At 41.4% G+C, this 22,415-nt stretch overlaps 1 protein-coding gene across 1 annotated transcript; it reads right to left on the minus strand.

Annotated features, from left to right (window-relative positions):
- Positions 1–303: 303 nt before the first annotated feature.
- Positions 304–18,161, minus strand: LOC125988667 (fidgetin). Its single transcript, XM_049754119.2, has 3 exons — positions 17,341–18,161; positions 16,820–16,862; positions 304–5,606 (listed from the first exon to the last, which is right to left on the minus strand). The coding sequence occupies exons 2-3, from the start codon at positions 16,854–16,856 to the stop codon at positions 3,367–3,369; spliced, it is 2,277 nt and encodes a 758-aa protein (XP_049610076.1). The 5' UTR covers positions 16,857–16,862; positions 17,341–18,161; the 3' UTR covers positions 304–3,366.
- Positions 18,162–22,415: the final 4,254 nt, after the last annotated feature.

Genomic DNA, 22,415 nt, shown 5'->3' on the forward strand with positions numbered 1-22,415 from the left:
CAAGATGCTGTTTCTTTTTTTTTTTAACATTTCTGATTTACTTTTGTGCAATAAGCATTTCTTTGTTTTTTTGCTTTTGACAAATTTGACAATTTAAGTGAGGACTGAAAAAACAAATGCTTGAACACAAAATTTTTAAAGTGTCTGTCAGTACCCATTGTGGGTTTTTTTTTCCCGCTCACTTTTAAAGACCAAATACGTGCAAATTATCATTTTATTTTTCTTCAGTAATTTTTGTAGACTTCAGGGACCACTCGTGGAGTTGTAAAGTATTTCTTGGATCAAGCAAACTTTCGTACACGGTTGTTGGGAAATGTGTTTTATTACAAGTGATAGGGATCACACACTGTACACACTTTAAGCATTGTTTACACTTGAAAGCTTTGGTTGTGTAAAACTGCAGTATGTAAGTCGGTTTAAAAATCAAGTCTGGTACAGCTGCCGATCATTTTTCTTCCCAACCAAATATCACCACTTCTGCCAATTCCCATTGCCACCATCGGACACCTTTAATTTCTTCATTGTCCCCGGAATTCTTTATCATTTTTTTTTCTCCTTGAAAAGACTTTTGATTTGCTGCCGTCTCTGCTGCTACTACTCATCTATTTTCACCCCCCCAAATAAAAAGTCACAACTTCATCAAAAAGATGTTGAAATTTTGTGTACTGATACAAACGGCCGTTCAACAAAATTTTCGTTTCAGATTCTGAATATCCGAATGATGTATATTAAAATATTATAATTTACTGGCAACAAGAAGGGCAGTAAGTGAAAACTCATAAGTGCACATTTGGATTTTCATGTATTTACAACAAACACGACACACCGGTTAAATGTTGAGCAGGTGTGTTTTACTGGTAAATTTAACACCCAAACAAAAAAAAATTGTAAATAAGTGTCAAAAAGGTGCTCGGGTATATACACAATGACTGCTCGCAAAAGATTAGACATCAAACTGAATGTGTGTTTCTGTGAAAGCATCAGTCGAATGCAAATTGGGGATGTGATGGGGAAAAGTTCCGTCAGTTGAGGTGGACTGCACCAAATGTTCCATTTTGTCGTTACTATTTTTTGTTTTACTTCTCAATGCGTTTGATCCGAAATCTGCGATATTTTGAAAGAATTACAGTAAAGTAAACAGCATGAGGGTTTCCATAGCCTTGAGGTAGAAAAAAAAATTTTTTTTTTAGGAATTTCACTTTTTGTTTCGATCACTGCACTACTCCTCGTCTTTTGTCTTTCCTACCCATCAACTGTAGCTGCAACACAATGCGGCGCTGCCCGCGTCACGTACTAACTTTTTCCATTATTTTTTATTTTTTTTTTTACATCAGAGGTTAAAATAAAACACAAGACTTACTCGTATAATGTTTGAAGGCATTGACGGAGCATAATTCCTCCCAAAATACATTTCAGTGCGACACAATGGACATGAAGAAAAAAAAAAAGAAAATCTCAATTTTCTCCATAAATTTCACGATTTAGCAAATATGTATAACTATTTTGCCAAGCGTTCAAATTGACAACTTTCATTATTTCATCAATGGGGAACATCTTAAGTGCTGTACATTCATCGTCACCTGTGTAGTTTGCCAGGAACCGCTGTTTTGCAACCACAAACAGATATTTAAAGAAAAACATACATTTTCAAACTGTACCTTGTACATGCAAAGCGCTCAGTGAGGTCAGTGAGTTGGCTAACTTTTTGGAGGCGTAAACAAATTTGCCTTGTAGACAGAGAAAAAAAAAAAAAAAGCTTTTTCTTGATTGGCCATTGTTGTCATTTCTGCCGAAAGCTAGAGGGATTTATTAACCCAAGAATTATGAAATTTCATTTTAAGTACATACTGTGTACGATCTATCCACACTTCTATTTAGAGATTACAGTAGGTTTCACAAAATCTTTCCTGAGTTTTTGCTTGGTTGGAGGGATCAGGGCCAAGAATATTGTTGCGCCGATAAAGACGTAAAAAATTGGACTGTCAATTGTTAAACACGCTGGTTTAAAGCTCAAAATTTGACATCAATTCCATCTAGGAATGTCAACTATGGTATAAATGGAATCAGAAAGCATCACTTCAGGCACTTGGATAAGCAACTTCATCTCCTGGAGGATTGATCTGATTTCTTTATTTTTGCTGCCAATGAAAACATTTGGGTTTGACAGCAATCTTAAAACATCGTCTACACTCGGTTTTAGATTTGGCTTCTGTATTCCAAGACTAAATTGATACTAGTTAGCGATGACAACTCTACATAACATGATGGCAGTAGCAAAATGAAAATACCATATTTACTTTCTCATGTCAAACCCAAATGTTTTCCAGTTTACAGTTAAATGAACAATATTTTTAGAAGGGAGTGTATAAATAAATACTTGCATGAACAATATATATATGCAATATATATAGACAGTGCTATACAAATTTGTCGGCCCACCACAAGTTGTGAGGTTTATGGTCAATTCCCACCAAATTCCCAAAATGCTGTTTATGTGCTTCCTCTGTCTGGAATCTTTTTAAATAAAATATTTGTCAAGCAGAATGATCCAATCTATCGCGGAGCAAATTTGCTGGCAAAAAGAACAGTAATATGTTTGTCCTTGATTCCGATGTCAACTTATAATTATTTTTCGAACATTCGTCTACAAAAAAGTGTTTCAGTGACTGAATGAAATGCTTAATTAATTAGCGCCGTTTGATAACTCACTAAAATCAAAAATCAGCATTCAAGCACTTCATAATGCCAGATGGTCTAATAAATTCATTAAAACTCAGATAGACTAGGGGTGTAACGATAAGTCAATTTTCAAGAAAGCAGTGTTTAAACATATTGATTCATTGCCATTTGTGTGTTTACTGTATTGCTCTCTTTTCTCTCTTAATCACTATCGTTGCTCATTTACAGTTTGTAGCTCGATACGTTCCGCTGTAAAATGATTTGCAGTTGGAATACTCATGTTGATTTGCAACATTACATAGACGTTAGCTTTGGCAGTTAGCGTGTCTCCTGCCATTCTCATTGGCTGCGTGTCACATGTTACTCCTCAAACCTTTGTAGCGTTAATGGTACTTGTAATAACTGAAAGGAAAGACTTCAAGCTAACACGCTCGGCCGTCAATAGCAAGTTAGCTTATCAATTAGCGTTTGACTAGCATGAAACCGGGGAAGCTGGGTGACTCTTTGGATAGTCTTCTGTCGCGAGGAACAAACAATCAGATACATGTAGCTTACCGTTACACCCCTAGGACATACACATATACAGTGTATATACAAATCCTGTGGTGTGAATGATTTTCCGTGAGGCCCTTACTGTTGTTGTTGTTTTTCCCACTCCAGTACAATGCTTACATCAACGATGTCCTTTCATTGTCTGCATCCAAACATTTTGTTCCACTCGGTGTGCATATCCATCTCTTTTTGCGAGACACTGGCGCAGAATTTACAAAAGACCCTTTCAAAGTCCTGGTAGGTCAGTGGCCGAATCATATTGGCCATCTCCATGCCCTGTTGCGTGGATATGTGTAACAGACCCACATGGGCTTCCTGGCAAAGTCTGGACAGGTCAAGTCCCGAGAAACCCTCAGTGCGTTGGACAAGCAGTGCTAGCTCCTCGTCACTCATGCAGTATTTGTGCTGGTATTGGGCGAGGAACTGGCTGACAATCTGGTGGCGAGCTGCACTATCGGGCAGAGATACCAAAACCCGCCGAGCAAAGTACCTATGCAAGCCCTCATCTATGTCCTGGGGTCTACTTGTGGAGCAAACCACTAATACTTGGTGTCTTCCATCCACACCGGAGCCCATTAAAAGTGAGTCCAGCTGGGAAAGTAGCTCCCCCTTTAGTCTGTTGATGGGACTTTCTTCAGTGAGGTGTGCCGATAGAAGCACGTCCACCTCACTAATGAACAGTACAGAGGGTTGACGGCAGCGAGCTACCAGGAAGGACGCTCTGATAATGTCCTTGCCGTCCGTCAGCCACTTGGTGACTAAAGTTGACGCGCTGAGTCGAAGTAACGATGCCCCAAGCTGGATGGCCAGGCAACGTCCTAGCAACGTCCTGCCACTGCCTCGCGGGCCAAACAGCAGCACACAACGTGGACTGGCGCCTAAGGATCTGAACATGTCAGGGCGTAAAATGGGCCAGAGAACCTCCTCTTTCAGGGTCGCTTTGGCCAATTCTAAGCCTGCAATGTCACTCCAGTCCATGGGAGGGCCCTGTTGAACAATTTCAGAGGTGACCATGTCCAAAAGGTGCGGGTCACAGGTTTTCAGTTGCTCTTCAGCAGAGCGTGAGGAGCACATGGTTGAAGAGGAGGGAGCACCTGAGTGGGAGTGATGGATATGATGATCTTCCGCACTTTGCTCTCTGAGGGGTGGGGATATAAAGTTGACGAGAGAGTCGGCCATGCGGGAACCCCCGAGTGACGAAGTGACGTAGGCTGATGGAGACAGTGGGTTGGGTGTTGCCCGACTGCTATACTTCCTATGCTGCTGCTCCTCCGAAGGCAGTATGGACTGCTTCTGCGGATTAAAAGGTAGAGATGGCTTCTCAGAACTAAGATTAAAACCACTACCGACGGGACTGTTACAGTTTCTGTTTGTGCTGCTGCTGTCTGCCACTCTGTACATTGGGCTTTCGGTCGCGCTTCGAGTCTGGTCGTAGCCAAAGTTTGCATAAGAGGACTCCATATCTCCCTGGCCTGTCACGTAGAAGGCTTTCCTCTTCAGCAAGTTGGAGGGGCAACTGTTAAGAGGGCTTGGGGTGATTGGGGTCAAGTTATGGTTGTGGTATGGATAAGGGGGAAGGGGGGTTGGTGCAGCGATGCCTGAGGGGAGGTATGAAGACGGTCGGGGCACTCCTCCACTGTTGTATCCGGGTCCGACTGAGCTCTGGGTAGGGTATGCCGCAGGGGTGTAATTATAAGTAGACAAGTTTGGGGAGCCTCCGTTGTACGCTGGCACTAATGTCGAGTGAGATGGCGGTGGTTGCATGAGGCCAGAGCTGTGCAATGGGGCAGGATGTGCAGGGGCAGGGACAGATTGGGAATTGTAACTAGTGTGCAAGTAGGAACCGCTGTAAGTGACATCAAATTCCTGAGAAGGCAATGAGGACGAGTGGAGTGTGGTGGTAGGGTGGCTCCCGCAACTGCTACTGGAGAAGATGGGCTCACTCAGAGTGCTGGAGGCAAGACCGGGAGAGCTACACAAACCGGTTAGCACCTCAGAAGCTGCTGCAACACCTCCCTTGCGGACGGGAACCCCCTCAGGTATGCAGCTCATAGGATAGACGCCGTCCTGCCATGATTCCGATTCACCTTTCCGTCCGTTTATCCCTCCTGGGACACTGGGGGCTTCGGGGTACGAGACGGGCAATTCCAGGATGCCGGAATATTTCTCCGCATATTTTTTGAGCATGTTGGAGGCGGTGAGGGCTGAGATGTCATCGTTCGCCCAGGCGTACTGGTAGGCGACGGAGCACTGTAGGTGGCCGGGTACCACGCGGTACGGCTCTGCCTTGTGGGCCGGCGAGCATGTGGTCGAGGAGATGTCAAAATGCTGTTCGGCCCACTGGCTTTGCTCGGGATGCCACTGCATCTTCAACCCTGGTGAGAAATAAAAAGCACAAGGGGAAATACAGTAAATGCAACAAGGACTCAGCCTTCAAACGATTCCACACTATGGCTCTGCTATTTGGAAAATGGTCATTTATATATATTTAGCTAAATATACATATAGTAAGACATTCAAAAGTTGTTCACGATTCCAAGTACTGTGGTAACTCGACTAACAAATTCAGTTTGCCCCATGGCTAATTTGTGTCTTCGTTTTCTTGAAAGTCAAATAAATGTTTCCCTATCCAAAAGAGCTAAAGAGAGAGAAAAGAAGTGTAATTGTAAAATATAAATATTAAATAGGGCAAAACTAGAAGATGTGAAATAAGGCAATGTTAATAAACAGGTCACAGGGACCTTTAAGGGGCGTGGCCTAGTGAGTGACATCACGATAGAGTGATTCATTTATGTTTCCTGCAAGTATTTTCATTTTCTATTGTAGAACTGAAACTAGATTTGAACTCAAAGCCAAAAAAAAAATACATAGATGAAAATAAAAGTGATGACAACATAAGTTGAAGCACACGTTAGTCAAGGTGGAAAGCTAGCAGCTATATGATCACGTAAGAGAGGCTGGCTTATGCTCCCCCATGCAACCTTGGCTGGACTATTAAGAGCCTGGATCTTGGAGGCTCACGCTTTAATTGCCCGCTCATCTAAGGTGTCTAGGGGTGGGCTTTTAAAAAAATGTCTGGACCAGCAGCCGCTTCACACAAAGCCCTCTGATTTCTCCAAACACATAATCAGACACACGCGAGTGAGCCAGCCAGCCAGCCAGCCAGCCAGCCAGCTTTCGTTCAGTGACCCAGATGAACAAACACGAGCATGCGATTGCCGCAGGCTATGAATCACAATGGATTTGCTTCCTTCCTGCACAGTTCCACCTTGACCTCTTGTCAATCTGTAGTACCTCTCCCGGTCTGCTGGCTAGATCAACTCCATTATTTGATTTCCTCTAATCACCATCTTTTATTTTCACAATATTTCTAATTCCCATTCCTTGTTTGCTAGCCGCCGCCACCCCCGTGTCTCTCTTATTTCCTGCACTCACTCCTGCTTCTTCCCCAGCTCCCTTTGCTCTCTCGCTCTCTCGCTCTCTCTCATGTCTGGCTACTTTCACCTGCCCCCTGCTAGCCCTTTTTTTTTTTTTTTATTGCCTCGGGAGGCTGTTGAGGGACTGTTTCCTTTAATCCGAGCCAGCGCCATCTGTAAACATGGACAGTCTGCCATTGACTCACTCCACAGAGTCCGACGACCAAAGGCGGTGGGAATTCATCACAGCAGATTTCAACCCTTAGTCCCACAAAATATAATAAAGGTGTCTTGCCTTGGTTATTGATTGTTAGCGAGAAATCCACAGTTGGGCATAATTCATTTACGCTAGAGCAATTCAGAGCTAGCGCTAATCCACTTAAACTACGGCAAATTAAAAATAGACTGACACATCTTGTGCTTTGTTTGGTAACAAAACAGCTCAGGTGAGGGATCACAAGTCCCCAGACTATTTTCTCCTCTGCGAATCTCCTCTCCAAACATCTCTCAGCAGTCGCAAGTGGCTAATTAGCACAACGGTAATCTGATAATTGCATTCACTTTGGCCGAGAGGAGTCTGGCAGAGGCCCGCGAGCCTGTCAGACACTCACTCGATGCCTGACAAGTCTGCCAAGTCCCAAAAGACTAACCTGCACCCCGACAGTAAACAAGCCACTTTTGCGGTTGATCTTTTGACGGTATTTTCATGATCATATCGTGCTAAAGCAGAGTCTGTACCAAAACATTTACAACTTTCTGCAGTTGTGTTGAAGCTCTCCATAAAAATCTAAAACTTGCATTTATAATCATTGAAAATGGAGCACCCTGGCCTGGGCCATGTCAGTGGACGACAATAATAGACTTGCATCACTCCTCTCATCCTGGATTTCGGAATACCGCAGGGATTAGTCCTCAGTCCCCTTCTTTACTCATAACAGTTTTGCAAAACATCTGATGATGGCACCCTCAACAAAATTATTTTACCCAGGATTTGTCATTTTGCATTAAATTAAACCTCTACCCTTCCTTTTTAATTATACCCATCACTTCCAAAGTCCACATGTATCAAGCTAGTTGCCCATTAGTGTGTGTGTGTGTGTGTGTGTGTGTGTGTGTGTGTGTGTGTGTGTGTGTGTGTGTGTGTGTGTACGGTAGTAAACAGATCTTTAGCAGAGGTGCTAATGAGCTCTTTTAAGTCCAGCACGACACCAATATTTTGCCAGAACGGGTGGAACTGGAGCTTAACTGCCCGTTTTGGTCCCGTCGCACTAATGTGTGTGTGTGTGTGTGTGTGTGTGCGTGTGTGTGTGTGTGTGTGCGCGTGTGTGTGTGTGTGTGAGTGACAAAGTGGTACATGGTGTTATGTACAATGGGGAAGTAAGTGGGCGTCAGGACATAAGTTAGGATTATCACTCGCTCGCCCACTCACTCACTCACTCACTCACTCACTCACTCACTCACTCACTCACTCACTCACTCACTCACTCACTCACTCACTCACTCACTCACTCACTCACTCACTCACAATACTACAAATAAAAAGTACGCTGGTCTTTGAGTGTTGATAAAAACAACATATGCATTTTCAAAAAAAGAATTAAAAGCACTAAATATAAAGAAGAGAAATTTGAAAATTCAGAAACTCATCTTTGCCTCAAAGCACTGCGTTTGAGAAGTGCTCCAAAAACAACGTCTCTCACTTTTTCCTCGGAACAAAACAAAACCAAATGCACTTTGAAGTGGAACTTGAGCTCCGCCTCAGCTCACTATGATGACAACCAGTCTGTCAAAAGCAAAAACAACAACAGATGAGGGAAGTAAACAGAGTGAGTTCAAAGTCTCCCATGCTTGAGCGCTGACCCGAAGAAATGAGCTGTCACTAATTCAAAAGACACTAAGGGCTGCTGGTGCTTGGCTGCTGCAAAGATGACAGCTTGCGCTGGCAATAGAAAGATACTTGACACATGTCAGCATCTTTTAAGAGAAAAAAAAAAAATGTAATATTCATGGTAATCAATGCTCTTTGACATCACGGTGTGACCATCAAACTCTAATCAGTGGAATCATCAGAAGATCAGCTTTGACAAGTTTACCGGCGCTAGATAAATCCAAAATATCATGAAACAATCGGCAAAGCTTTTAACAATGTCGCTAAATTTAGTCAGACAAACTCGACACGCATACAAAGCAATCTTTTTTTTTTTTTTTTCCGTCTGGCTGACAGGTGAAAATGTCATTGACATTGATGCTCACGCATTTCCCAGAAAAAAAAAAAAATGGTGTCGATGCTAACAGTAGAAATATTAAGACTGTTTCTATGCAAATAAAAAATTTAAACACTTGCAGGGTGCATGGCTGCTGGAGGGGGCTCCTGACACCCCTTCACTGGGCAATATGCCAACACACACAAATACTACAGTGCATGCATGCATGTTTGACATTTGGCATGATTTAAAAATACACTTTATATATTTGAATTTTACAATGTAATGCTATGTTTTTATTCCTATCTTTTTGGAGGTGCTGGAATGGATTCATTGCTTTGTTTAAATTGATTGTTATGCAGTAGAGTAGCCCAGCCCATAATTAACATAACAATAAATTTATTGGGGTGAAAAAAAAAAAACTGTCAAAAAGTGTTAAAAAAATATATTTACCACCACCGCCTCACATAAATATGCACAAATAGGTGAATCCGTGGGTGCCAAACTGAGATATGACCTTGTACAAAAGCAATTTATATGCTGCACATATTTTTATGCACCAATATTTTGTTCTATTATTAATGCGCACAATTTTTATGCTACTGCAAACTATTCCAATGTCAAAATCTCCGTTCATTCGGGACATGTTGGGAAATATTTGCATTTCTGAAAATGTCTACATTCTTCATCACATTTTAAACCCAAAGAAATAAAGGCATTGAAAGCGACTTACCGTCTTTCAAGCTATTTTAGTCACATACTGAAACGATCTAACTATAATAAAGATTTTTGTGTATTTCCAAAATCATATTTTATTTTGGCTTGAATTTGCCTTGTGGTTGGCAGATCAACTCCCTCTCGACAGCCCAGAAATTTGGGAAAACTTATGTAAAACTGAGCTATGTACGGAATACCCCAAGGCGTGCTTTTTGTCTTTTTGACAAAGTCTATTTAGCTCATTCGAAACTTTTTCTCCCCCAGACACATTTAAACAAATACACAAATTGGTGTCACTTTCAATAATCCTCCTATCTGCTACTTGACACCTTTTCTATTTTTAGCCGGAAACGTGATTAAAACACCGTCAATCGCTGCTAGCCGTAAAATCACAACAAAAGATTGAAGACACCATCTCGGTAAATTTGCTTGGACAAGACAGACACGTGAGCGGGGTGGGTTAAACGGCTAGGGCGCCGTTAAACAAACGCTCGGCATCAAGGAAATTGCGCACGGCTATGTTTCAGTAGAAATTGACAGGAATTCTATCTTGTACTTGTGTAGTCACTAAAAAAAATGAAAATGAAAACACAATACAGTCACCTATCCACAAAAAATTCTCAAATAGTCTTCAATTAGTTAAATAAGGCATCTAGAAGAGATAACGTATCTAATACCATTTTTAAAAATTGAGCTTAAACTGTTTTTTAGGGAACAAACAATGCAGACAGGTGCAATAGTCGTAGTTTAAGTCAAAATGATTACACTGCACCGATCTTCACGTTCGATTTGATAAGTTTGACGTACAAGGAAACAAATTTGTCTGTAGTATCACGATAACAAGAAAGCACAGTACAAGATGGAGGAAGTGCTGATCCAGTCCCATTCCAACAAGCTTCCGCTAATGGTGGCAAACCTCATCCCGGGAAGTCACCTCACGGCAAACATAATAACGGGGGATCAACAGATTGAAGAAAAGTTTCTCTCGGTGTAACCCGGAGGTTAACTTGGGAGGCCCAGGTCTGGGAGCCACTTTGTTTACCTGCGTGTCAGCCAAGTCAAATAGATTTTATTAATCCTTTAAGAAACGAGACGGAGCCTGAAACTAATGGGGGCCAAAAAAAGACGAAGAAGGCGGCGGATAATAGAGAGGGCGCCTGTGTAAGCTCATCTAACGGTGTCCATCCCCGTAAATAAAATGAGATAATCGTTTTTAACCCCACCTTTCACGCCACTGTCACCTTCCTGTCGCCCGTCTTGTAAATCTCAGCAAATGTGGCGCTTTTAGACATTAAGTGCTCGCTTAGCGTACTGCGTGCATCATATTTCAAGTGATGCTGAGGAGCAAGTGTGTGTGCGTGTGTGTGTTGTAATAGTTATCCATTATCATACTGTACATGGCGACGACGGCCCCACGATCATTTTCAAGTGACTCATTTCTAGAAGTAGCAATCCACTGGCCACTTGGAGGGACGTGCTGGACGGGACTAATCCCAAAACAACCATTCAGGAGGTCACTGGGCGACCCCCCCCTCCCCTTGTTATTTGTCTCAGCACGAAGTACAGTGTTGCCGCGACTGTTTGGTAGCTCAAGAGAAAGATTTTGGAAGACGTCCATCTGTTCATTTTCTGTTCGTCTGTCTATATTTCGAACAAATTTCTCTCAAGGGTTTTTCAGGGGGTTATGGTCATTTTCATGCAAATATGTCTTTGGTTACTATGACGACCAAGGGCACGAGATGGAGCGAGCGGCCTCTCCCTGTTGCCAACTCACGTGGCTATATTTATGAACTATTGCAACTCCTCTGGCAACTACTTTTTGGTGACGCTTGATGATTCTCAAACTCCCTTCGTGTCCAGACTCTAAATTAAAAGGCGCTTACTTTGAATTTGGAGTTTGAATTTTTGCCAAACAATGAAAAAGTAACAATATTTACGTCCCCTTTCTTCTCTTCTGGTCCACAAGAGATGAAATCAAGGACTCGTAGAAACAGACGACATGAGAACACGGCGAAAACGACAACTTGTGCTCTTGTATGCCGCTTATGTGTTCCGATTGATTAAGAAAAAACAAATGCTAATCATAATAAGAGTCGAAACGACGTCTTCCTTGTCAGCTCCTCTTTGTTCGTCCTGGAGTCAACAAAACACAGATCACAAAGCTAACAAACATCACTTTGGGCAAATAAAAATGAAACACTTTGTAATTTGTTCACTGCTTACTGATTGAAGTTTACTGAAGTTCACCGCTCACTGATTTACATACCAGAGGCGGAAAAAAAACCCCACATCAATTACCACGTGTGCTTTAAAAGAAAAACTAAAAAAGACGGTTATTTTGGAGTAACTCACAAAGGGGGAATAAAAAAAAAAAAGAATGTCGGGCTGCTTGATATCAGATCTCGGAGGAGAAACTTGATGTGAGCTGATGAGCAGAAGGTATCTCAGGAGGGGGTCCGATGGTGGTGGTGGGGGGGCTTAATGTGATCATAGGGGACGCTCGACTTTCAGGGAACGGGCCCGTAATGAGCAATCAATAACATCCTTAACGGAGTTAGAGCGAGTGGCTGACAGCAGATGCGAGGCTACGACTAACAGGCTACGTCTGATCTCGCATTACCGCACGCACACGCACACACATGGTCTCCTCGGGTGTTAGCCATCCACATGGTGTCATTGTCTTACCATCGATCGTTGTAATCACATCCACAGCTGATGCCCCGCTACCTTTCACGGTTTCATCCCACCAACTGTTGGAGATCATTTATAATCATGTTAGCTTGTCGCGAGAAGAGGTAAACAACTGTTGCAGAGCTCAGCGTGTGGCCTGCCAGGAATGTTGATGACATTGCTATCATCTAAGTACCTGCAGCATAAGTTGGGTGAGCGGAGAATATTTTAAAGTTTGAAGATCATCAAATGAGTTGGCGACAATATGGCGCTGAAATCATGGCTAACAGGAAAGTAGTAATGGTGTCAAGGAATTATGTTGAAGTGAAACATCTTAACTGAGACACGAAGCTCTTTTGGATGCTTGAAAGTGTCTGCATGAATTCTCGATCGGTGCTTGTGTGAACAAAATGTGAAGATTTGTGAATCTTAATGGTGTAAGGAACCTTACCCACCTTCCTGGACCAATGAATTTTCTTTACAATCTATAATTCAATTTATCTGACTTGGAAGAAGCAAAGCTAAAAATAATATTTTAATTATAATTATATTTAATTATAATTCATTATATTTTAACCTGCTAGCAGTGAGTCATTGTTTATACTAAATTAAATTTTAAAATGTATATATATATATAAAAAGTAAAAATGTGAAGACAGCACCCTCAGAAGAGCGCCCAAACTTCATGTGAGCAGACCATAATTCCACATTCTCCACAGTTATTCATTCTTGATGAGCATGAAAATCCATTTATCGACAAAAAAGAACTGTATACGCCGGCCTCTGGACAATGTCGCTTTTATTGTCCCGTTACAAGGCCCAATTCTGGTCCACAAAGCCACCCAAGTGACTTGAGCCTGTGCAGAAAAGCCAGCCGTCTTTCATTTGATGTACACATCAAGAGGGACGCCATCACAAAGAAGCAGAACTGAAAAATGTTAAGAACACAAAGCAGACCTGCTTTTCAAATAAATTAGGCTGACCGTATCCAAAAAAGAAAATGGTGCGGGTCAGACAGCTGCTTTAAAGAACCATAATATCTTAATTAGGCTCATTTGGAATCATATTTGGGATAAAATACCATTGAAGATGTGTCTGTTCCATCTTAGGCTAGCGCCGCTAATAAGTGACAAATGCACTATCAAGGTCCGAGCGCTCCGATCGTCCTTCTCAAGAGATCACGTTGCGGCGCGGAGACGGATCAATACCATTTGCTCACCGCGTAGGAGGCCCAGAAATCTATTAAAAGGTGGCTTTTATTGAGTAATTAAACGGCCATTAGTGTCCCGTGCAGCCAAACGATAAATGTGATCAGCCTCTCGTCAAGGGCAATCATCCAAATGGCTTGAATGCACAGTGTGTGGGAGACTTATTTCAACTAAAAAGTCTCATGGTGACTTAAGAAAAAGGGGGGGGAATAATCAAATCAACTGCAACCATTTGAGAACCACGGAAACATTTTTACATGCACGCCTAAATTGATAATAATATTCATTCCAGTCAATTAGATGAAATGGCATCTTTCCATCATGTGTCCCCTGCCTGCACCCGACGAGAAGTTTTCCCCACCGGCACAATTCAAGAAGCTGTGACAATCCCACTTTTGTTGCATTTAATTGTTGTTGAACCAACAATACGGCATCTGTGCAATTGTCGGGAAAAAAAAAAAATATGAATGAGCCATTCAGGCGGCCAACTCAATGGAGTTGCTTGACAGCGGCCACCTAGTTTCTCTCCTTGCCTTCAAAACATTCCCAATGCCTGGGCACTTGACACTTCCCCTGGAAGCCGGTACTAAGCCTCTCTCGGATTCAAGGGCTTGGCGCAAGCGTCGCCACAAAGGGACAAATCGGAAGGTGCTTTGTGAGACTTGGAGGACAAAGCCCACATTAGTGAGCATGTCATCTGGGCTCCCAAGAGGGGGATCGGGGTGGCCTTGAGGAATGCGGTGTGAAGAGGATAAATATATGTTAGTGAGCACCAAGATGGAGAATGTGGCCCTTCATCGAGCAACAATAAAGAGGGAGGAGGGGGGGTTCTTTTATTTGATTTTTTTTTTTTTTTATCTTGGGCCATCATGACAGATGATTTTTGCATAATAGACTTCTTTTCCAAAATGCGCTAAATCAATTTGAACTAGCATTGCAGCATTTTGTTAAATGATTCATTTTTAAACATGCTAGTGTGCGGCAAGGGTTAAAAAGTGTGTGCAAAAGTGCAATCCAGGATTGGAATTGACATGTATAATTCTTTAGTTTATTTTTATCATTATTAATCATAGGGGGAAAATCTACTTTTTGTTGCATGCATTACACTAGACAAAGAACCAGCGCAGGCACAGAAAGCGCTTCTCCCGCCAAACATCTCACATCAGCACCCCCGAGCTCCATATATCATTTCCAAGCGCATCCAAAGAACATGGAATGTGCAATATTGTCTGGTCAAAAAGCTGAATATAAATAATCGCACTCCCACCATATCATCATATGGACTTTCTGCCAAATGAAAAATATGAGGGTTTTTTTTTAATTTATTTTTTATTGTGTGCTTGTATTTTTTTATTTTTTTTACCTAAATACTGCAATTTGCGAAACACCTGATTTTCATTGTTCCTGTGTAAGCGGCAAAAAGTAACAATTGAAGAGTGATCAAGAGTATAGAAAGCGCTATACAATAAGCTTTTATTAACAACGTTAAGAAAGAATGTTATAGCTCCAGCTCTGGCAGCTATTGTGACCTCTGCAATAACACGGAGGCAACCGCGGAGCAGCGGACACCTACTCAAAAGTCAATACCATGCGTGAATCCTCATTCTAGTGCATGATTAATGCATCACATAGGGGAGAAGGTTGCGGGAGGACACACTCATGCATGCTGCCATTAGAATTCCGCCCTCCTCCTTGCCTCCAGGGGACAACCGTGTACGACAGCAACGATATGTACAGGGACTGAACACTGATAGCGAAAAACGGACTTTTTCTGCCATGGCAATGACAAAGAACGTCTGCGCCTCTTCTGAATTCAATTGAAAGGGAATGAAGGGGAGCTGCAAGTCATCTGTGTTTACTCCCACAACAGCGCAAACATCCCTTTTGACACAGCTATGACAATATTGTGTGTGTCGGGGCGGGGGGGACACATGCTTAATATTTTTTGAGACTCTTTTTTGATTAAGGCCTTCATAAATACACTTGACTTAACCACAGACACAATGACTTCAACTGGAGCATGCAAGAAGCATGCAATTGTGGAAACGGATCCTTCAACACACACACCTACGCAAAAAGACAATGCAGCTCGTATGCTTGCTTCCCGAACAAAATAACAGACACTTAACAAATTTGCCCAAAGATGACAAAAAAAAGCCTTTCCTGGCCTTGAAGGCATCACATGTGGGAGAAATCCACTGACGCTGACATAAAGAAGCGCACATCAACTACTTTACATCTGTCAGGGGTCCCGTGGGGCAGGCGGAACCCGGGATGGTAAAACAGCTTTTAATGGTAAACATTACAGACTGATAGAAAGTGTCAGGATAATTTATCTATATGGCCCCACTGGGAGCCGCTTAAACACCTTTAGCGCTCTTTGCAGGGGAGGGAAAGACTCGGGAGACAGACGCTCCCCTTTCTGTAGAGCACTCTCCTTCCCTCGGATTTACTCAGCTATACTGAGATGTGAGACGATACGCTACAAATATAATCAGGCCAATTATTCTTCAGAGGAAAGACATTGTACACTCGACACGTGGTTTCGGCTTTAGCATAATCAGCCAACATGCTATGGTAGAAAAAATGTGCTGCACTTCAGCAATCTTCGCATCTTTCCATTTAAAGTTACAGAAATAATGCGCCTTTTCATACAGAGAAAACAGTTTTTGATCAATTTGAAATGGTCCAGACCAAGTAGATGGCGTTCCTATTGGGACTTGATGGCATATTGGGCCAGTTGTGGTCATTATGATGGAACCAATTGATGAGATATTTACTACTGGATGCTGCTGTGCCTGCTCATCACCTTCAGTTTTATTCACTTTGGAGTTTTATACATTATATAATCAATGTCTGGTAGAAATTTGAATTAGAAGATCATTAAATAGTGATAGAGACTCAGACTCTATTTTTAGATAAACACAGTGATGTCAGTGATTAAATGCAAATGCATGTTCATTGCTTGTAAAATGAATTATTGTCCTAGTGTAAATTTAATGTTCAAACCTCAAGTACTATAAGTGAAATATATATCATGACATTTGAATAATACAAAAAAAACATCTAGTTTGATACTTCTATCAAATGTTACACAAACATAAGGTGAGGTGAAAGGTTGTAATGACCAATTTGCATATACTTCCATTTTAAACAAAGGGGGAGGAGGTGCTAATTCAGGCATGACATTGCATGCAACAGAATAATGTTTATTATAATTCCATCCAATTATGCTAGATTTTCGAGACTTTTTCTTCTATTGAATAAAAAGTGTCGAATTGTACTTTTTTTTGTTGAACTTGTTGACACGAGAAGTCTACTAAATGAACAATTACGAACAAAGTGACAGGGAAAGGAAAGAAAATATCCTTACCATAGACGCTACTGCTGTTACTGCTGCTGCTGATCATTTCGTGCTGCATGGAGGAGAGCAATTATTTAGTGGAGGAGAGTTTTATATTAGAAAAAACAACTTCGACACAAATTTCCTGTGCTGACTGGGCGAGATTAATATACCATGATTGTTTTTTTTGTTTTGTTTTTTCCATCTACTCATGTCAAGTTGAAAACGCAGTTAAGGAGCCAAATCAATTTGCATCGCATTCACGCCAAATTGTTGTAAAGCAGATGCGGCTTATGTTTAAAAAAAATAAAATAAAAATTGCGCAAATTGCCTTAATTGAAGGGTGGCTGAGACAAACAAAAACACGGGAAATCCTGATAGGAGCGTATGACGATCAAAATAATCGTAATTATTTTTACAATCAAAATAAAACAATGACGCGTCGATGAAAAACTTGTTGAAATAATTCCCCGTTCGTTTAAAACGTGGCCCTCTTTATAAAAAAAAAAAAAAAAAAAAAGATCCGGTGGTTAATCCACCTTTCTCCTTACCTGTTATTTTAGCCACAGGTTGAGGTGGGATTGTTTGTCGTTCTCGGACAGCATGGGAACCCGGAGAGGTTCGCTTGTTCGGGCCGGGCGGGCGGGCGAAGCATGCCTCCCTCCTGGGTGTCTCAGCAGACGCTGTCCACAGCCGCCACTGCCATGTTGAATCACGGCGGCGGCGGCGGCAGCAGCGGCGGCGGCGGCGGCGGCAGGAGCAGCACTTCTCCCCAACCAACGGATGCTTCTCACCCTCATTGACGCCACACCACGCCAGCAACAGCGCGCATGCGCATGCGCAATGCTTGCATTCACACCAATCATTGGTGGTAGAGTCACCAAGTCCAAATACTGGATTTTGTGTATTCATTTTTCTTGCTTTTTGTCTTTGTGTCTATATTATGGCGGGGAAAGCATTATTTCATAGTTAATTGGGTTTAATTAAACCTTTAAGGTAAAAGCGTTTCACAAAATGTTAACTAGTTTTTACAGGTTTTGTTATTGTCCAAGAATGAAATGCAACATGATTTAAGCACATCAACGTCTCCTTCTGAAATTGCCAAGTCAAGAGTCATACGACAGCCACTGAACCCTTTTTTTGTATAGCCTGACCACACCGTCCTGACTGGGATTAGCTCATAATTAAGTAGTGCCATGACATTATTGTACAATCAATGAAAAACATTTCATGTCTTCACATTGGCACAAATCAATTGTATCTTGTCCTTTACTACTGTTTTAAAGTCGTTATTTTATGTCAGCTCAAATAATTGTCGTCACTTAACCCTACCCCTTTGATACGTATCTGCAGACTTCAAACAACGTGTCAAAATAAAATGAAGCAGACTTATAGCATAAAAGTGCTGTGGTACACTTACAATAAAATCGATCTCATTCCCATGGCAATTAGGAGAAGTAGTCTTTTATCCTCACAATTAAAAACATTTTACAGGTGCACGATTAAAATGTATCGGACATTCTTTGGTCAAATTACGCAAAGGATTCCACTTTGTTGATTTTCTAGCAAAAGTACGTTTTGTTATCGCATCTCTGATAACAATCATTATTACATTAAGGTTAAGTTAGTATCATTCATGTTTCTAATTCATTGAGAAACAGGAAGTGAACTCTGCTTCCGTATGCCCCCTGTAGCACATCCTGACCTCTGACCTTTATTGTGCCGTGGCCTGCTTGTATAAGCAGGGCACCAGCTTTTCCTATTCTCATTTTGAGCAGAAAAAAAGATGCCCTGAGGAAGTAACAGTAAACAACACAATTGGGATGGCTGAATGCTCGGACACTCATGCAAAATTCAGCATTTTGTGCAGAGACGGACGGAGCCAATGCAAGACAGGGCTTATTTGAACAGGCGAAGCCGTCTTGATTCATTTGAATTCTGCAGTAAATGTTTGGAATTTTGAAACTTAAAAACCTCCTAATGCAATGAATTGGATCAGATGCACCAACGAGTTTACCTCTTAGCAGTCTCCATCTTTGTGCTAAATGGTATGATCACCATTACGTATGCTATAAATCTATCAGGGAAAGCCTTATGGTTCAAATTAACCCCCACTCAAAGTGTTTGAAATTCATGAATTGTGGTAATACTTACATCACAAGATACATGAAGTCATGTCTCTGTCTCCACAGTTCAAATATTGAAAGTACAAAGTGGTCCCTTGGTAGGCTTGTGATGTATTCTTACAGACTGGAGTGGCCATGCAACCCCCACTTGCTCATCGTTATGATTAATATTTGACAAGTGAAGAACATTCAAATGGGACAAAAGTAGTCGTTATGTATTTTGTCTTCACCACCATGCTTTAAGATAAGGACTTGGTGTTGTGGGCCATTACACAGCGAGGACCGAAGCAACCACTGACTTGCTAGCAAGAACTAAAGAGCGCTACAGCTAATAGCTAAACTGAATTTGAGCATTTTTCTCATCTTATTCCTGTATATTACTCTTTCTTCTTCGCATTATAGGTCATCTTGAGGCCTTTAGACATTGTGCATCATGCATCAACTTCTTTTGTTAACCCTTACCAGATATTCATTATGCTCACAGTGGCGGATGCGAATTAGCATCAAGCTAGCAGACCTTTCTTTAATCACTTGTTTGGTGCTTTTAATTTTGTCAGAATATGGAGCGAGCCAGCATAAATAAATAAATGAATAAATAAATGAATAAATAAATAAATAAACCAGTCATTTCTGGGCCTATACTTAGGACATCGTCAAAGTCCTTGTGAATCCTTCTGATGAAATCGTTAACACCCAAAGACACGCACACGCACACATATACACACACGTCTTTGCTTCAGCGGTCTCAACAAAACAGAAGACTAGAGGAAGCATCAGAAGATGCCGGGAGGTGCCCTTACCTGCTCTTTTACTCGTATGCCTCGAGGAGCCTGAAGGCAGCGCTATCACGTGAACACACACATACCTGCCCAAATCAATAAACACACAAAATTTCACCCACATTGTCTGTTCCTGCTGGGGTTTTTTTTTTCCACAAACACCCTCAACCCATATCCTTTTGTATGGCATACACAAATACACTTCCCCACCTGTCAGGTAGGAAAGACACAGCAGCTCTCTGGCTTAACCTTTATGACAAGCTTTATCACATGCACTCATTTTTTAGCTAACAGCCAATCACCAACAGTTGACGCCATTTTGCCAACCATCATTCAAATTGTACCGAAGAAGCACAATGAACTGTAAATGTTACTTTTTACTTAGATTTGTTGTCAGCTGCAAATATAGCCACAAAAGCTCCAGTGAAGGAAAACACTTGCAGAAAATTTGCAGAACAAGAAGCAATCCAGAAGACTTGGAAAATGGAAGCATACCCATAAGACACTAAGCAAGAGTGGGCTGTTGCGTTTGTCTAGGCTAGGGGAGGTGTCTTCCTGCAACTAATTACTTAAGCAGTTGTCAAAGGTTCCAAGCAAGCTCTTGAATTCCAATGAAGAGGGCCGGGTGAACAAGCTGTGGGTTTTGCATATTTTATCACGAGTTCAACTTCTCTCGTGTAACCTTGGTGTTGTCGAGGCTGGCAGAGAGCCATTGAAAATCTACGCGTGTTGCCAATGGCGGGAGGCAATACTTGAAGGCATATCTGCGCTTGGCAAAAGGACATTTGTGTTGGAAATTGCGAATAAGAATCATGAATTTGTTTATTCTAGCAGCGGCGGAATTAACGAGCGGAATTTAGTCCACGGCTGAGATGCTGCAACTTGAACGTGCCTTTATTGTAATTGGAGTATTTTTAATTTGATGAGTTTTAATTAGTTGGACAAGCTGGTTGCTTTCTAAAAATGCTTAGTTTTTATTTAGCTTTAAGTAAACATATCTATTTTTTTCAGCAGCAGCCAAGCCCATGAAGTTTGAGAGCGAGATTTTTTCTTTTTTTTTTTTAATACTTGCCGGTGTTGATAAGACATTTTGTGAGGTGTCAAATTTACAAGACGTTTATTTTCACTTTTCTTTAAATGTCTCCCCTACCTTTGTTTGCACTTTCAATTTGCATATCAAAGTAATCCCATTGGGACTTTCTTTGCATATTTACATCTGATTTGGAACGTTAAATGAACATGTCAAAAACAGTCGTGTTTGTATCGTTCTCAAGGTGCGAAGACTCGCGAGCTTGTATAATTAGCAGCAGAACATGTAACATTGCCAAATGAACAAAAGAAGCAAAATTCAAACGGGATTCAAATAACACCAAGAGGCACCTTTCATATGTTGCCTTTCATACACATACTATTCAAATATTCCCATTTCACCTTTGGACCATAATGCTTGCTGAAATGATAGCTCTCTTTGAATAATAAAAGTCCAAAATATATATTGTGGCTATGCTTCTTAGCCAGTGGTGACATCAGGTCTCCTAAATTCCATCAGTTTCACTTTTGAAAGGGGGCAGAATGAATATTTTTAGATTGTTCACATTTGTGAAAGGTTCAAGGTCGTTTTTTTTTTGTTTTTTTTCTCTCTGCTTGACAAAAACAATCTGTCTCCTTAACGTCCCAGAGTTCAAAGTCACGATACAGTAAAAGCGATCTGTCATTTTACCTGACAGCGGAACGTCTACGCACTGATATGTTCATCCTCTGAAACCAGATTTAAACTTTTTTTTGTCACATGTTGATGGGGGCAGAAGATGGGGGGGAGGACTCAGAGGTCCCCCATTCGTGGTGACATGTTTGATGTGTGTTTTCTCACAAGTCTACAAATGAAATCGTTCGTTCGGCTTCTCCCTGCTGAAAGATAAGCTTAAAAATGGGATTATTGCTGGAGCCAGTATTTTGGATTGGCACACTGGTCTCCTGGGCTTACAAACATGATGGTTTGGTTTCTTCTATTGTACCATTAATTTGGCTTATTATTATTGATTAAATAGTCTCCTGTCATCAGTCTAGAAATGGTAACAAAGTCAAGCTTTAGCGAAACATGCCACAAATGGAGAAAACCAAGAACAGCCAGTTCGTAAAAAATGACCCCCGTCGCCCGGGAGGCCACAAAAGACCTCGGGACCAAGATTGGAACAACTGACTGGAAGCCACCCTCGCTTCAGCGAAACCTAGTTTTCATGACTCAATATTGAGGAAGAGACTGAACAAAAATAGCATAGTTCCGAGAAGTAAACCGGTTTTAATATTCACCTGGGTTATCTTTCTCTGATAATTCTAATTGTTTGATGATATCAAACATTAAAGTGGTGAAACAATGGGTAAAAGGAGTTGAGAGGGGCAAATCCTTTTTTTTTTTTTCCACGCCACTGTTTAATTCCAGAAATCTGTTGCATTTTTGAACGGTTTGATTTATACAATTCTGTAACTGAGCTCAGTGTGCCCCCTGTTGGCTTGAAGGTGACACTGTTATAGATTATTATGGCAACCATCCCAAAAAAAAAATAAAAAATCTTACATGACGGATGTTTAAGATTAAATGCACAGACCAGTCTGTTGAAAATTTGACCTCTCATAAGAGCACGCTCTCACTAGAAGAGAAAAAGCAAAAAGGTTTCCTCAGTCAATTTGCAGTTCCCACTGTGGAATCAACAAAATGGCAAC

This window comes from Syngnathus scovelli, chromosome 2, assembly GCF_024217435.2.
Source record: "Syngnathus scovelli strain Florida chromosome 2, RoL_Ssco_1.2, whole genome shotgun sequence".
In the NCBI taxonomy this organism is placed as follows: Eukaryota; Metazoa; Chordata; class Actinopteri; order Syngnathiformes; family Syngnathidae; genus Syngnathus; species Syngnathus scovelli.

Bases quoted from the DNA above. Each gene is read 5' to 3' on its own strand.
- LOC125988667 (XM_049754119.2), bottom strand. From the start codon at position 16,856: ATGATCAGCAGCAGCAGTAACAGCAGTAGCGTCTATG. The intron at 5,607-16,819 runs GTAAGGATATTT...ATTTCTCACCAG, and splicing joins TAACAGCAGTAGCGTCTATG to GGTTGAAGATGCAGTGGCAT.